The 17,311-nt window shown below is 47.3% G+C and overlaps 1 protein-coding gene across 1 annotated transcript; it reads right to left on the bottom strand.

The window, feature by feature from the left end:
* Nucleotides 1-251: 251 nt before the first annotated feature.
* On the bottom strand, nucleotides 252-14,421 carry LOC138717054 (uncharacterized). The gene is made up of 18 exons (XM_069850275.1): nucleotides 14,335-14,421; nucleotides 12,326-12,440; nucleotides 11,447-11,575; nucleotides 11,074-11,190; nucleotides 9,847-9,965; nucleotides 9,564-9,665; nucleotides 8,482-8,608; nucleotides 7,256-7,457; nucleotides 6,441-6,585; nucleotides 4,748-4,933; nucleotides 4,253-4,317; nucleotides 3,914-4,001; nucleotides 3,544-3,613; nucleotides 2,767-2,986; nucleotides 2,438-2,528; nucleotides 2,019-2,132; nucleotides 1,524-1,642; nucleotides 252-788 (listed from the first exon to the last, which is right to left on the bottom strand). Exons 2-18 carry the CDS (start codon nucleotides 12,410-12,412, stop codon nucleotides 667-669), a joined length of 2,103 nt encoding a protein of 700 aa, XP_069706376.1. The 5' UTR covers nucleotides 12,413-12,440; nucleotides 14,335-14,421; the 3' UTR covers nucleotides 252-666.
* Nucleotides 14,422-17,311: the final 2,890 nt, after the last annotated feature.

Raw genomic sequence — 17,311 nt, 5'->3', positions numbered from 1 at the left:
CCCCATTGGCCGCCCCGCTCCGCCAATCCCGCGGGCCTCTCTCCCGGGAGGCCGCGCCCCCTCCACCGCCTCATTTGTATAGAAGCCGTGCCCTCTTCATCAACCCCTCCCGACCCAGGCCACGCCCCCTCGGCCGCCCTCAGTGCGGTCACGCTGCCTGGCAGCGCCCCTGAGGACACGACGGAGCACGCCCAGCCCCCTCCCCCCCTTATTAACTCCGATAATCAATTCATTTTTTTCAGACTGCCGCATTCAATGCACTAAAGATGTTTAATTCGGCATACACTGGTCCATACATGCATATAAAAAGTGCTGTAATACAACATTTCCCGTTACAAGAAGTAGGTAGTTCATAACATACCGAACACGGCACCATTACTCAACTAGCACAGTCAGATACATCGATTCTCCCTCCACTTTCCCAGGAGGGTATTTCCAGTTTCAACCTTTACAGAAGAGTTTACATGAGATAAAGCTCCCTTACGTGACGAAGCTGTCGTCGGCATCAGCTGCCCCTTCTGCTCTGTAACCTGGCCCTGATGTGCATGAGCAGAGGCCAAAAGCAGCCAGTTCCCCAGATGCTCAAGACCCAGGCACAGCTGGGAATCTGCTCCACCTCCTTGACTGCTGGGGAATTTCCTTGTCACATAACACTCCGAAGTCAGATTACTGAGTACCATCAAGGGGAGGGGACAAGTTTAAGATCTCTTCAAGTGAAGGGCCTTCATCCTCAAGTGGTATCTCTGCCTCAAACATACGCTGGAGCAGAGCATCAACTGTCCTGTACCCTGCAGGTGGCCAAAGAAAGAGTCACTATAAGCATCCTTTCCTGCTCTTCAGCATAAGTGGCTACCTTAAGTCAGCTCTTACTCAAAGGCTGCCCCCCTGTTTTACACCAAACAGGTAAGAAAACAAATGCCCCAAATGACATCCCTCAGTGTTTTACCCCATCTGCTTCTAAGCACTGTGAATGCCTGTAAAGGATAAAGACCATTATTTTATTATTTCAAGCACTTCTATTCCCATGTCCTTCAATGGATTTGTGATCCCAAGCAGCTACCGTGCTGAGAAGCACAAGATGGGGAAACTGCTAAGGTACAGCAAGAAAGCCAGAATAAAAAAAGAAAAAAGTAAGCATTAAGCTAGTGGAAAAGAGCATATAGTCACCCCATGATCCAAGTCAGGAGGAATGCAGAGCGCATACAGGAGAGAGAAAAGCAAAAAACAGATTTCTTGGCAACAGCAGAACCTCAGCCACCAAGGCAGTGTCTTCATAGACTGGCTACCGCAGGCAAGCACGTGCAGGAAGGTCTAGGCAGGAAAGATGAAGAGAAGTCACTATAAAACTAGAAAACCAGCAAACAGTAGTGTCCAGAGTTCTCAAAAAATCTCCAGCTAGGTTTTCACTGCTTTTATAGCCCAAAGGAAGCACCTGGGAGCTTCCCCAGAGACACAGCTACAAACTGGGGACAGTTCAGTCATGACCCCTTAAACAAAACACCACACACTAAGGCTGCACTTACGTTTGGATGCAATTTTAAACAGCAGCCCTTTAGACTGTGGCTTTATTCCACCTTCCCCCTCAAAGTCATGCTCGGCTCTCTCCATGTTATCAAGGAGCTGTTCATCCTGGAGCTCATCCCTACACAAGAAGGATCAGAAGTTACTCCAGAGGTGTCACATCCTACACACAGGGGCCTACACGTACCCTGCAACAATGGATTCTCTGGGGCAGGGCAAGAAGCAGTCATGGTGTTAGTCTCCAGCATTTCCCCAGTCCTCTGAAGAGCAGCCCTGGGCTGGAAGAGCTCAGTGAAGCAGCCACAAAACCAACATAAGTAGCCTTCTGCTATAACATCTAGACCATGCCTACATGGCCATGACAGATTAGCAAGAACTTTGTGACAAGGAAGAGGAGGCCCAATTCACTCCTCGGTAAAGAAGGGGGCATTTTCCTACAGTCCCACCAGAGCCCAACCAGATACGCCACGCCAGCCACAACCCTTTTGAGGTCTTACTCTTGAACTCCCATTCCCAGCTCCTGGATTTTCTGTTCAATGGCAGTTTCTACTTCACTCTTCTCTAGGGAGTACTCCACAAAGAAAGCTTCCAGAATGAACGACACAAAGATACTGAAAGAAATGAGGAGCAGAATTACAGCGCAACATTTCCTTACCGGTATCCCCCCTCCTTCTGGGCATCAACTACAGTCTCTGTATTCCCAGGCTCATCTTTCAGCACTCCATCCCTTCCTCTGCTGGAGATGGGGAGCTCTAAGTCAGAGCAGCACTCAGTGGAGTTAAGAACAGATGCAGTATACTCCTCTAAACATGTCCTGCCTGTTTAAGAGTCACACGTGTGACACTGGGACCATCAAGACAACTCTGGCAGGGGCCAAAGTTCCCTCCAAAATGGATGAGAGCAAAGCAAAACTTACTTGACAATAATTATCACCATCACAATGTGGAAGGCAATGAAATACAGCTTCGCAGGCTGAACCGTCACATTGGCAAATCCATTGGCAAAGAGTATCACATGAGTCAAGGGCAAAAGTTATAAAGGAGGGGAACATCTTGCTGTAGAGCAGCGCAAAGGGAGAAACCAGACAATACTGTCCAGCAGTGACCTGAACAAAGCCCTCTGCAGGGAAGCATTTCTCTGTCGTCTGGCACTATGCACATGGGTACGTGCAAAACAAGGGAAAAGCAGTATCAGGTAAGAGTATGGATCACCAGACTCTTGTTTGGACCTTCCACCAAAGGATATCATGCCACTGATTGACTACAGTGAGCTCCATCAGGACAATGAAGGATGACGCAAAGTTGTTGAAGTTGTTCTTGCAGTATTTCCCACGGGCAAACAATGAATCCTTCAGAGCTGGGTTTCCACATTCTGCGGCATGAGGAGCATTTATGTCTGCTGGGAAGAACTGGATTTTCCCTTGGAAAAGCTCCATGCCAATGATAGCAAATACACAGTACACAACCTGGGAAAAGAAACACCATTGCCTGCTTCTCCAGTGAGCAGCAAGCTCCATGTTAAGTTAAAAGTTCCAGCAGGTTCTCCAACTTTTACAAACATGGCGAGCTGCTGAGGAGTGGGTTGGGTCTCTTAAAGCCTGTGCTGCTCAAGGGGAATTACTAAGTGGTAATAATAAGCCAAGAACTACAGCTCAAAAACTGAAATTAAATATTCTTATATCATGACAGCTTATTTTTAGGAAATCTGAGAAAAGGGTTTGTCATTCAGTTTCTTGCCCAAATCAGTTTGATTCCCTACCGTGTGAAACCCAGACTGCAGATAAAATCCTCACTGCCCCACAGAGCAAAGGAGAATGTACTGACCTGGCAACTAGCAGGAACCCAACCCTTTTGCACACATTTACATATGCCATGACCGAGAATCAAAATGGACACCTACAGTTCCAAAAGCCATCCATCCAGAGATTTGCATTTTTAGTCTTGAAAAGAGCGTAAGCATGAGACTTAAGACACATTTCTGTAAAACTGGAGTGCTTTGAGCTAAGGCACCAGGATTTCTTACCAGAGTCAGCCCACCGAATGTCAACATTGTTGGGACGATGTTGATCAGTGTGTTCATGATGACTCGGAACCTACAGCAAACAATTCATGACAACACTTGCTGGGGGGAGGCTCCTTTAAAGCCCATGCCTTGCTTATTGTTGCATCCCATCCAGCACATGCTCCCCACATGCCCTTATTTATAAGTAAATCCCCATAGAGGCTGCAGCAACTAGGCTCATCTCGGGCACACTAGGACATGGCCCTGGGATGCTTTGCTCAGTGGCCGTGGTCAGTCCAAAGCAGCCATGCAGAGCAGCTTGGGACACTCTCAGACAGCCTCTGACACAGCCTCCACAAAACCCACATCCCTATCCCATTCTCTTCATTACCTTTTAAAGCTGTCAACAATTCTTATTAGCCTGAGGACCCTCAGGATGAAGACAATGTCCAGGATCTGTTGGCTGTTGTACTTTGTGGCTGAGAAAGGGAAGAAGATTTTGTTATGAAAAATAAGCAGAGAAGCATAGAGATAAAGCATGTTCTTACACTTGTTACAATTATGTCCTTGTTCAAAAAAAGAAAAAAAAAAAAAAGACTGAGTTAGTCCTTAGAAATCCTATAGGAAATTCACTGTCCTTTCTAAAAGCCTCCCAAGCCCATGGTGATGCTATAAGATAACTCAAGACCAAGTTTCTCAGATGCACGCAGACTGCTTAAGCTGCACTTACTCGACTTCAGAGTGGTATTGAGAATCGTTGCAGTCAAGGCAGCAAAGATGATGAGGGTATCAAACCTAGCACAAGGGAAGGCAACGCTGTTAGATTTGTGGCAACAGAGAACAGGTGCTTAAGTTGCCACATAACACATGAAAGTAGTAATCCCTCTTCCTCACATCTGTGCCAAGCACCCCTGCATCATCTCAAGCTACTTGCAGAGTGGGAAGATGGGAAAGTTTTGGTTAGCAAAATGCTTTCCTCTGCCCAGCCATTATGTTTACCTGCTGCAGAGTCACCTTTGACTTGGCTAGCAGAGCAGGGCAGAGTACAATAGTCTGCCAGAGCCAGGTTGGGCCAGTAAAGAGCAGAGTGTCCTCCAAAACATACAATCATTTTAATTACACCCGAGTTCAGCATCTCTCCAAGAGACTTTCAGTTCTTGAGAAGCCTAACAAAGATCTCATCACCCTTCACACCATCTTTAATACAAGCATTCATCCCACTCACCAGTTCCAGAACTGATTTTTGCCAAAGAATGCCCTTGGTTCGTAAGTGTACACTTTCAGAAGAATCTCAATTATATACAAAGCAAGGAAGACCCACTCTGCGTAAGAAATATAGGGGGTTTCTTCATCCAGAGCAATGAAGATAGCATTTATTAGAATGATCACATCATAAGTCCAAACAAAACCCCTGCAAGAAGAAAAAGAGAAATCACTTTGCCACTCCCAAGAAAGTGAAAGTTAAGAGTTATTTCAGGAGTTTTGCCTCCTCTCTCAAACACTGCCATTTGGGTAAACTACCTTTACCTATCAGTTCTCCCCAAACTCGAGAGTTTAGGAAAGTTACTACAGAGTAAGTACAAGCTCTCAAGGTACACCACTACTAATGCTCTAAGTGCTAAATAAACTCTTGAGACTGACTGCAACTGTGTTTCTAAGAAATCAAACAATTTCTCAAGCAGAAAGATTGGATAAGTAAAATGGAACACTACACAAAACTGGGAGCAGTGGCTGGTACACCAGATAGGTGTGCTGCATCAGAGGGACCTGGACATGCTGGGAAAGTGGACAAAGAGGAATCCCACCATGTTCAAAGGGAAATGCAAAGGCCTGCTGCTGGGGAGGAAATAACGTCAGGCACCAGTGCAGGCTGGGGGTCAACAAACTGGAGAGGAACTCAGTTCCTCTGCAGAGGATCTGAGGGGGTCTTGGGTGTCAAGCTGAACGGGAGCCAGTGGTACACTGGTGAGGTTGCATTTGGAGTGCTGTGTCCACAACTGGGCTCCCCAGTTTGAGACAAGAGATTACTGGAACAAGCACAAAGGGTCACAAACACAGTTAAAGGATAGGACAGTCCGATACGTTGCACATTGAGCAACCTGGGATTGTTCAGCCTGAAGGGTAGAGGGACCAGGGGGATCTCAATATGTACATATAAATACCTGATGTGAAAGTATAGAGAAGATGGAGCCAGACTCTTCTCAGTGGTATCCAGTGAAAGCACAGGAGATAAGGGGCACAAGCTGAAATACTGGATTTTCGATTCAAACAAAAAATTGTTTGTTTTTAAACTGATGGTGGTCAAACGCTGGAACAGGTTGCAGAGAGGTTATGGAGCCTCCAGCCCTGGAGATACTAAAATTCTAAGTAGACATAACGCCAAGTACCCTACTCTGACTGACCTTGCTTTGAGCAGGGCTGTCACACTAGACCATCTCTAGACGTTCCTTCCAACCTCAGTGATTTTGCACTTCTGGAAGACTTGAATGCGAAATAGAGCACTAATAGCTCATAGTACCAACTTGTTAAGAGATGATGAAGCAGCACAATGCAGCTTTATAGCAGAGACCACTGACATATGATCACCTTTAAGAGGAGCATTTAATCTGGTCCTTCAAGGCAGACCATAAAGCACTCCTTACTTTCAGGAAAAAACCATTTACACTCAGCACTCTATAGAAAGTCTGAACAAATGGGACTCAAAGTAGTATGGACTAACCATTAGCCAAGGCTAGCTTCTCTGCACCAGTGAGGGTAGGCTAAGAGCAGAGCTGGTCCACAGAACATTTAAAACCAAACCCCCTAATGCTTGCCTAAATGTAGTTTCCACTTTACAGCAGGACACTCAGATGACCATTTGCTCACAGTACCACTACTTTGAATGATAAGAGCCACTCACTCCACAACTAAAGGCTTACCTGTGCCTAACCATGCTGCGCAGGAACTGACTCGCTGCTGACTGGTACACACGAGGCATCCATTGCCCCAGTGGATGGCTGCGTATTTTCAGGGTAATCACCTGGATGTTGAGGAGATCTGCTAGCTGTACAAAGGACCTCTTGTCTGCAGTAGGGGAGAGCACTACACATCAGCACGCTATCATTAAAAAAAAGATGACATCTAGCAAATCCAAATCTATATGCACACAAGTTGCAGCAATCTGGACTCAACACCTGTTCACTGCAGCAGGCAAAGCACATGCCCTAAGTTGTATTCAACACAGAACAGGCTGTACTCAAGCAGCTCCTCTGCTCCATTCCCAGGGGACTGGCTGAAGCCACAGGCCAACAACCAACACAAACTTTTAATGATTAGGATGGGTAAGATCTAGCATGAGGAGACTGACTCATCTCTCCTGATATCCTGTCTCCAGCAGGAGCAGAGCAAGAGGCTCCAGAGGACTGTGTGGGGAGCCACATTGCTTGCAGGAATCTGATAACAAGGGAGGCTTTCCTTATCCTGTGCTGCAAACAGGAGGTCTCATTCTCCATGGTGAGATTGGCCTGAGCCAAGTGGCCATGAAGAGCCACAGCATACATGACACAGGCTACAGCACAGGCAGAAAGAACTTTTCAGGACTTCAGCAATCTGGAGGGAAGCAGGAAGAGGGGCTTGGAGTCCATCTGGGCCCATTACAAACCACAAGCCCCAGTGCCAAAACCCTCAAAGCATCAGGCAGCTGACCCTGGGTTCCTCCCCAATCCTTTAAGGACAGGAATGCCCCACTGCTCACCTATGAAACCCTTCTGCTCATCATCAGATATGTGTAGCAGCAGCTCTCTGTGGGAGTTGCTGATATCAGGAGCCACCAACTTGACAAGCTGCTTCCACTGGGCTTCTCGAACCACAAACTGTGCTCCCTCCTCTTCCTTCAAGAGGTTGAAGGCCTCTATCATCTTGCGGCGCTTCATGTAAGCAAGGTTACGGATTTCATTCTAGAGAGAGTATCAGGATTCAGGAAACTTCAGTTACCCTTACCCTTCCTTTGCTTTTTTCATGGCACAGAGATGGAAGAAGAGACTCAGAAGAACACATTTGGAATGATATTAGACAGCGCAGTCAATAGGGTCATGAGAAGTGCAATTTAATAGGCAACCACAGGCCCTCTGCACACCACTCTGAGATTCACTAGGCTGTTTGCTGCTGGGAGATGCATTGAAAAAAAACGGAAGAAGAGACAAAGGATAGTGTCTAACAGGAAGGAGATGAGGGAGATATCTTTTAAAGATCACAGGATCTGTATATGCCCACAGGTCAGAGAAGCAAAGAGGATGTGTCGACACATGCTTCCCATCCATAAGTGAATACTGCTGAGATCAGGGGTGGAGATCCTCTTTTGCACACAATTACAAGAAGGCTAGAGAACCTTATACCCTCAGGAGACAGTCCTCTTTGGGAAGACCCAACAGACTGCTTACTGAGAAAGAGCCAACTCCCTTCTGGGAGCACCCAGCAGTTTCCGGCTTTAACACTTTGATTACAAGTACCAAACTGCATCTACTCAGTCTGAGTGGATGAAGCAGGAGTTCCAATTTACTTAGATATTCCTTTACATCCCCTTTACTTTTAGAGCACATGCAGTGACAGCAGAAGCATGCTGTGTATTTACAGGCAACTAAAAATAGCCTCCTGCATAGAGACAGGGCTTTTGAGCCAGGACTAAGACTGGCAGTAATAATGCAGAGCCATGTGTCTCCTATCTACTGCAACTTCTTGGGTCCACAGCAGCACAGAGTATTTCACTGTTAACTGCTAAAAGCAGAATTCATGACAATCCATGATATGAAAGGTGGGCCTGTGCTTGTTACTTGCAGAGCATCAGCACAGGCAGAAGCTGTAGTCCCTTCTCTGTGTTTTCCAGAAGCAGAAGCTTTCCAAGGGAAGGACAGATACTTCCTTACAAGGTTATACAGAAAAAACATGCAGCTACTGATCATCATTCACCCCTCCAAGTATTACCTTCAGGTGTTTTTTGTAGTTGTTGTACACAACAGCCAGGAACAGTGACATGAAGATGTAAGTGTTGACAATGACAAAGGCAATGAAGAACAGGGCATACCATGAGCTGAAGTCAAATGCTGGCATCCTAGAAAGGAGGAGAGAGATTGCTACTTGCTGAACAGATTAGAGAAAAACAAGAGAAACCACAAGAAAAGTCTTCCACCTTCCAGGGGGATTCCAAATCAAATAGCCAGATCAAACTTGCCAGACCCAAACTATGCAAAAAAAGCCAAAACCATGCATTAGTTCAATTACAGAACAGTTTTCTTCCACGAGGTTTTCATCCTAGCTTATCAGTTCCTGACTGAAGGGATATAGAACAGAAAGCAGAGAGTAAGCTTCAGCCAGTGTAGCTAGGTTTAAGTGCAGAGTCTTAAGATGAGGTCTCAGTCACAAGCTGAGAGTTATTTGCTTCACAGACCTTCAACAAACTCAGACCTCTCCTTCCACTTACTCTAGAAGGATAAGTTGCATTTCTCAGTCTAAACGCCCAGAGGCCCTATAACATCCCAGTTGTGTTCAGTAGATCTCCAGCACGCAGACAAGAGTGCTATTTCTGTCTGATGGCAGCTTCACAGTACAAACCAAAACTGGAACGCAGTTAGAACAAATGAGGGTGGAAAGACCAATCCTCACCTAAGTTTAACACAGCTGTGCAAATTAAAGTCTGCATAGAAAGTCCTGCAAATATGACATGAAAAAAGTCATATGATCACTAGAGCTCACCCTTCCTTTTCAGTAAAGAGTTTTAATCAGAGCGTGTGTGTGTTTGTCCCTCAGGTTTAAGCCCTCACCAGCTACTAGGTCATTTGGAAAGCTGTATTTTTATTGCATCTTTAAGAAGAGTCTTCCTAACCTTGGATTCTGTTTCTGAGCCATTTAAAAAACAGATGGCTGACAACTCATGAAGCCCCTGCAGGCTGGAAAAGTAGAAGTCCTGTTGCTGCGCTAAGCACAGTATTGTTCTAATCAGAGATCCTGCCGCTAGGAGCAGGACATCAGCATTAACAACAGGAAGACTGCAAGCTCAGCATACGTACATGACATCTGGGCTGTTTGCTGTCGTCACCAGCACATAGAGGTCAAACACAATCTCTAGATAGTTTCTGAAATATGGCAAGCCTTCTGCTGTCTGGAGATTCCTAAGAGGAAATGGACAATCTGAAGTTAAGCACAGAGATCACACACCCCACTACAGGAACTGCACCTCTCAGTAGTGCTTGTACTCACTATTACTTGCTTGGAGTTGCCAGATTCCACCCTGCCTGAAAGTATCACACACATTTTTCCCCACCCAGCTCTGAGAAAAAGAAATATTCACACCTCTCACCAAACAGCTTCAAGGCCATGAGGGAGAACATGAGAAGGCTAAACATGAAGAGCAAGAACACATAGGTGATCTCTGGCAGCGTGTTGCGGATGCTGCGGAAGGCTCTCCGAATCTGCCAGAGAGAAGGGAAGTGTTTAGAGGCAAGGGGATATCTGTTTTGCCCCTCACCATCCCATCTAGATCAAATACTTAGAGGAACAGGCAAGCAAAGTGGGCACAGGTACCCTTCTGTCACCTGGCAGGAGAGATTCTGACCCAAATGTACTAGCTCTGTTCTGCTAAGACCTGAGCAAGAGTACTAGGCCTTTCCCCCTCATTCCCCAGAGCAGATGTTAGGACAGCCCCTATCTACATATGATCACAAATTCAGCTGGCCAAGGGACAGAGGGCCCTGTGACACCACTGAGATGCTCTTGCTCCCAAGGACTGCACAGGGACAGAAGCCCATCGCATCAGGCCACAAAACACATGTTATGAGCCTGAAAGTTCAATTGCTCCCACCCCTCAGGCCTCCACACCACAGTGGTTTATTCATTTGTAAGTCAAGACCAAAACAGTCTTGGGCAGCAGGACAAAGATCTCCCTGTGACAAGAAGAATCAGAGTCCAAATCACCCATCTGGACTACAGGTTCAGTTTCTGAGAACAGTGTGACACTTGTGCTTGTTTGCCGAGAATTCCAGAAATAAGTAACCTGCCCCCTGACCCAGAAAGAAACGGTTCTCATCTGCAGTTCTGCTCGTGTTCACACCTCCTGACCACAGCATCTAACTCTGTTTGCAAAGAGAGGCTGTTCCTCCAAACAGGCTGCAAGAAGCACAGCCCATGGGCTGACCTTACAAGAAACATTTTCTTCTCCAAGAAGTCTTACACTTTGTTAAGCATGATCTCCCCTAAATCATCACAATGTTTTCTTGGTGATAAGCACTGGTTCCAGCCCCAAGCCCACTCAGAGCTCTGGAAAGCAATAACCCAGCCTATGGCTACAGGGGGAAGCCTTCTGGCACTTTGCACAGAAATCCAAGCAGCACCAGTACTATCACACACTTTTCTCCATCTCAATTCAGGCCTCCTCCAAGAGAAATCTTTGCTCAGAGGACCAAATTCCACCATTTCTGCCCCAAAACCTTTCTACTAAATCCCCTGGATCTCAGAAAGCAGAATGTTGTCCAAAAATGGGACCCTGCACCAGGACTATAAGCCACTAGATCTCTTCCTTACCTGTCGACTCTCTGCAAAGTTGATCAGGAAGATGGGCCTCACAATTCTTGACCAGCGAATGCTCCTCACATCGTACATCCTGAGGACCCCATATATAGCCAAGTCTGTTAGTGATAACTGTAGCAGAAAGATGGAAAATTCCCAGAAGCAACACTGGAAATGTGTCTAGATGCTGAAGACAACACAGCTAGCTGACACAAGACATGCACACACAACAAGTTTGTGAGAACAAGCCCATCTGTTGGTTGATCTGACCGTGGCTTTTGTACAGTCCTTGTACATCAGGCCTATGTTACCAGGAAAGCAACAGGAGGAAAAAGCCATCTCCACATTGGTCACTTCAACCTTGGATGCTCCCCGAGGTCTAACTCACCAGGATTGCAACCATGATGCAGATGTTCTTAGTATCCTTCCAGAATACATCACGAAGGGTGACTTTCGCATAATGTGTCAGTCGGCCAAAGAACACCAGAAGGCACAACACCTCAACCAGAGAGGTGACCTGCAGAGACAGAAGGGGCCCAAGTCAGGCCAACCAAGAGCAGTGCTAGCCCTCTTCTTCACAGAAGAGGGGGCTTTGAGCAACCTGATCCAGTGTACTTGTCCACAGCAGGGAGGTTGGAACTACATGATCTTGAAGGTCCCTTTCAACCTAAACCATTCTATGATTCAAGCTGGGTTACAGGCAAAGAAAAACCAGGCAGAACCAGTAGAATTTTTCCAGTGGGTTTTGGTGTCTGCTCTTTCACAGGCTCATATCTGGCACTGAGGAATAGTTTCAGGCTTCCTTTTGTGAAATCCCCTGATACGGTCAAGTTAAAGCCAGTAAATTTGTATTTGCTTAAGATTCAACGTGCACATCTCTCACAAGCACACCCAGTGCAGAACAAATAAAGGCTGCAGAAAAATCAGTCCTAAGGGCAATGCTCAACCTTGCTTTCAGAGATGATGACTGCACTTGTGTCATGTACAAGGCTGGAATTTCTCTCACAAATGCAGAAAAGCAACATGACTTAGTCCACAGTCACATCAGCCATTGCTGATGCCCACGATGACTCCCAGCGCCCCTCTTTAGCTCCTATGCCCATTATTTTTGTCCTCATTTCAGTAAATGAAAGGCATCAAAAGAAAGATCAGCAGCAATTATCTCTTGACATCATCTCAACTTGTTTCAAGTGAGAAACCCTCACTTGTTCCACTGACCAACACAACAACAGTTGCATTGCTGCTTCTATACTGCCTGGAAACTTACCAGGAAGGGGAGTGGATACACAGCAGGTTCTTCAAATACCGCAAGGGACAGGTTAAGAAAGATGAAGAAGTAGGTAGCTGTTCGCATAATCCAGTGATTATAGAGATAATAAAGCCTGCAGAAAGAAGGCAGTGGCATCATAAATAAAGGCTTCAGTACACACACTCATGGGCTCACCAAATGCATCATGAAAGAACAGCACATGCTGTCCCAAACCACCATGGGGAAAGAAGGGTAACAGCACAATTTCTGCCAGCCATGGATTTGACAATTTGTTTCCCAGCCATTCCTTATAATCTCATAGCTGATGGACACTGTACTGCCTTTAAGGGAGTAAAAAAACCAGAAAGGTGGAACACAGGCATTCTTTGGTTTAAGACTGCAACATATAGATTTGCTAAAGCCGCTTCCTTTTGCAACTACTTTGTTCCTTAATTTGAGTGCAAACTTGTGCTAATCTGAGGTATCCACACAACACACAAACTGAGCCTGATTAGTTATCTGACATTGTTTATTTGCAGGTTAAAACATAAAGAGATAAGAAGAGCCACCAGAAATAAGTACAGAGTTGCACAGCAAACTACATAAAGCTTAAGCAGTATTCTGACCCCTACGGCCACAAAATCTCTGGTGAATCCCAGTAATAACCATGAACACATCCAACTCTGAGCTTCCCACAGGAGGTTTCACACAACGGCATGCAACAGCGGCTCCTCTGAGGAGATGTGGAGTAGATCTGCAGAGCATTGTTTCTCTGCCAATAAAAAAGCTGCCAACACTGCCAAAGAGTCATCTCATCTGCCCAATAACCACCTGCATAAGGGTTACAGGGCAGGTGATAATAAAGATGACACTATATTATGCCCTTAACAACAAGATACGGCCACTGTAAAACTTACTCATTTCTATTACACTTTACACTAAGCATACTTGGGCAGGAAAAAACTATAGGCACACAGTCTGTTTCTCCAAAGCAGACAGACATTAGAGCTACACAACAGCATATGCCTGCTCAGAGCCTTTGTAAGAGACATACTCAACCATACTTGAGTCTCCAGATGCCCAAGAAACTTCATTGGCTAAGGCATGAGAAATAAGGAAGAAGGAAGGAAAGGTTTTGTGGAGAGGGCTACAGGAGTCAAGGGGTCATTAATGCCCACACTGTTGTATTGCCTCTCCCTTCTACAGCAGCCACCTTCTCTCAGGTTTTATACATGAAAATAATTAGCCTAAAGCAGTCCAAGCCTGACAGAAAAGTCGATTCTGACCAAAGTTGCTCAGCCTCTTACCAGCAGCTAAAAGGGAAGAGAGTCACTGTTACAGGCAAAACAATCCTGATCCAGGGAATTTCACTTATCGACAATTAATACAGGCTTTTAATTACTCCTGCCCCAACCAGTTACCACCCCCTTCCGAGACACACCTGAGCAGAGGTGCCACACACTGCTTTGATTAGCTGAAGTTTTGGTGTGTAGTGGGTTGGCATCACCCACTGCCAAGCCAACTGGTAAGAGCCACGGCCATCGGGCACAGGTCTGTTCTCCCACACAGGCCAACTGTGCAGCCCCCTGCTGCTGCTTACACCCAGCACAGCCACACCCCAGCACTGCCTTCCCCATGGGCAAGACTTGACCAAGCTTTCCATGCTCTTCATCCCCACAGAGTGCTACAGCTTCTGTCTTTATTTTAACATTTTTCCCCCCAGCAAAAAACAAGTTTTTATTTCCTTTCCTGCCCTCAACATGCAGAGACACAGAGCCCCATTCAACACAGGCATTTCAGCTTAAATCCAGTTATTCGCAGCCCACCCACACATCCTTCTCATCACCCAGCTGGCAAACCCAGGGTTTCCAGCCTTTTTTGGTTGTTACTTTTTGGACACCACTGTGGTTGGTTCTCTCCATCACAGCTTGAGTGCCCTACAGCACCACACAGCACCTGTGAGACCAGCGCAGAGCCCTGCTCCAGTACAACAGCATGGGTGTTTGTAGGGACGCAGACCTCCTTACCTGACTGCCTCCGGGGAGGTCTTAAAAGGAATATTTCTGTTGTACTGGGCATCAGAGACAAACACTGCTGCCAGCAGGAGATTCTGTAGAAAGGGAAAGAACACAGATGTCTAATCAGTAGGTGCGAAGCTTGAAGCAGATACTCAGAGGTCCCATTCACCACATACAAGGTCCAACATAAAAAAAAAATCCCAAGATTGTGCCTATAATTCCTTTTACTTAATAAATTAGGAGAATGAACTGTGATCAACTTCAAAATAGTTCCCTTCTGAGTTGACACACAGCTGCATACAATGTTACTAACATTCAAAGCAATTCCAGATCATTTTCTGAAAGACTGTTGAGAATCTCCATCAATTTTGCTTTCATATCTTCTACCAACAAAAAATGGGATCCTTCGAGCACCAACTTGACCTTTGGTAAAAGGGAGCCAGGTCTGGCAAATAGGGTGGGTGCTCAAGCACAGTGATGCTATTAGCTAAAATCTCCTTCACAGACAAAGTACTGTAGGCTGGTACATTGTCTTGATGTTAACTTGATGTTCACTTCTGCACATCAAGATATTCTGACAACTCTATTTGAACAAACATCCACTTATACTGATTAAGGCAACCGAACTGAGCCTTGTCTTACTCTAACAGGTTAGGAAAAAGCTCTACAACCATCTCTTTGCCTCTCCCCTTCCACTGTGGCCACTGTTGGGTCTCGGTTCTTTGTATCGAGCCTCATAGATATCAGTGAGAAGGGGTACGAGGGATGCTGTGGTTTCACACACCCACATCCCACAGACAGAGTCCATCACCCACCAAGTGCTGCAGGATCCCTTTCCCATGCCGTGGGACCCTTGTTCCCCACACTGTGACCCCTGCTCCCATAATGAGAAATAGTATGAGGGACACTGCCCCTCTATTCCTCTCTTGCGAGACCTCATCTGCAGTACTGTGTCCAGATCTGGAATCCTCAAATAAGAAGGTTATGGAGCTGTTAGAATGAGCCCAGAGAGGGGCTACAAAGATGATTGGAGGACTGGAGCACCTTCCACATGAAGACAGGCTGAAAGAGCTAGGGTTGTTCAGCTTGGAAAATGCTCCTAGGAGACCTTACAGCAACCTTCTAGTACCTGAAGGGACTACAAGTAAGTTGAGGAGGGACTGCTCACAAAGGCTTGTAGCGACAGGGTTAGAGGTAACGGGGATAAACTAGAGAGGGGCAGATTTAGGCTAGATATAAGGAAGAATTTCTTCACCATGAGGGTGGTGAGGCACCGGCACAGGGAAGCCGTGGCTGCCCCATCCCTGGAAGTGCTCAAGGCCAGGTTGGATGAGACTGAGCAGCCTGACCTAGCGGGATGTCCCTGTGCACGGCAGCGGAGCTGCAACTGGATGGGCTTTAAGATCCTTTCCAACCCAAACTACTCTCTAATTCTACGCTGCGGCTTCGCACCGCCAGAGAGGACCCCCGCCCCGGTCCCCCGTCCCGCTACCTGCGCCGCCGCCTGGTCCATAGCTGAGCAGCCGCCTCACCGCCCCCGCCCGGCGCCGCCGCCTTGAAGGGCCCGTCCCCGCCTCTCCCCGCCCCGGGAGGCGGCGCCGAGCGGCGCTGGGATGGGGCTGGGGGCGCTGGGGCCGCGGGCCGTGCGCTGGGCGCTGCTGGCCGCCTTCGCTGCGGGGGTGGCCGTGGGCTGGCAGGCGAACCGCGCCCGCCGCCGCTTCCTCCGCTGGCGCCAGCAGCGCCTCCAGCAGCGCCTCGACGCCGCCCGAGAGAAGCTGGAGGCGGCCTGACACCGCCGGGGGGCCCGGTGCGTCCCCGAGATCCCCCCGCGCCCCCGACCCGGGATCCCCGAGCTCGACGCGACCTTCCCCTTGTCTCCTCCGACAGCTTCGCCTCGGTGGATGCAGCGTGAGCGGGACCGGGATTGGCCCCACGCCGCCCTTGGAGCTGGTGAAAGCCCCTTCGAAACCCTGCTGGAAAAAGACGAGCGGCCTTGGGATGCCACGGCCTCTCCTGGGGTGCCACGGCCTCTCCCGGGGTGCCACGGCCTCTCCTGCCTGCTGGGAGACAAGATCCTGAACTGCAACAGGCTGCCCAAAGGAAACACTGAGGACAGAGGAAGAGTGACACCAAATATATTTTCATGTTCCAATGGGTTTTATGTATTTGTCTGAACTCTGAAGCGCTGCTGCTGCATTAAACTAGTGAAAACCACAACACAGTGGTCCTGGATGAGTTTATTTCTCTGATAAGTGCAAACATTCCTTGCAGGTGCTGATAGTGTAGTAAAGTACGTGTGTGAAAAAGCAATTAAGTGGTGAAATAGCTGCACGCGTTGGCAGGATGAATGAGCAAACCAGCTGAAGCGTGCTCACGCTTTGAGCTCTGCATTTCCTCTTCCGCTTTGGACAAGGAATTGTGGAGTGGCCATGGAGGGTTCCTTCTTCCCCTCCTATCACTAGTGAATTCCAGAAGAGTATTTTCTTGAGTCTGAGAAAATGGGGTGCTCCTGCGTTGTGCAGAGAATTTACCGTGCAGGCTGCTGGTTTTCAACTGTATTACTCAACTGTGAAAGTTTTACAGATGATTTCGGGGTGGGGGTGGAGGAAAGTACTCCCCAGTGCCCCTGAAGATCAGGAAATGCTGACTTGTGGCAGATTAATTAGTCCTGTGGTGTTTTGGTAGAAACAAGGTTTCAGACCTCTAGACGTTCCTTCAATGAGAATGCTGGGGTGTGCATGATCAGGGGATGGTGCACCTACAAGCAGCAGAACTGCTGTTTGCTGAATCTTTTGTTTCAAACCACATCTGCTCGGTCCAGGTTGTACCTGCTTTACCAGTGAAGCGTTGGTACCTTTTCATGTTGTTCCTTGCAGTCTCTGTAAACTCAAGACAGGCAGATGGCAAGAAACAGGGGTGGCCATGCTGATGCCATATAGTGGCCATGTCTGCATACGGATGCCATTTCATTGGGGCGAAGACAGCG

The sequence above is a fragment of the Phaenicophaeus curvirostris genome, chromosome 2 (genome assembly GCF_032191515.1).
Source record: "Phaenicophaeus curvirostris isolate KB17595 chromosome 2, BPBGC_Pcur_1.0, whole genome shotgun sequence".
NCBI classification, from domain to species: domain Eukaryota; kingdom Metazoa; phylum Chordata; class Aves; order Cuculiformes; family Cuculidae; genus Phaenicophaeus; species Phaenicophaeus curvirostris.
Note: the sequence above shows the minus strand (reverse complement) of the source record. Positions and strands in the feature narration are given on the sequence as shown.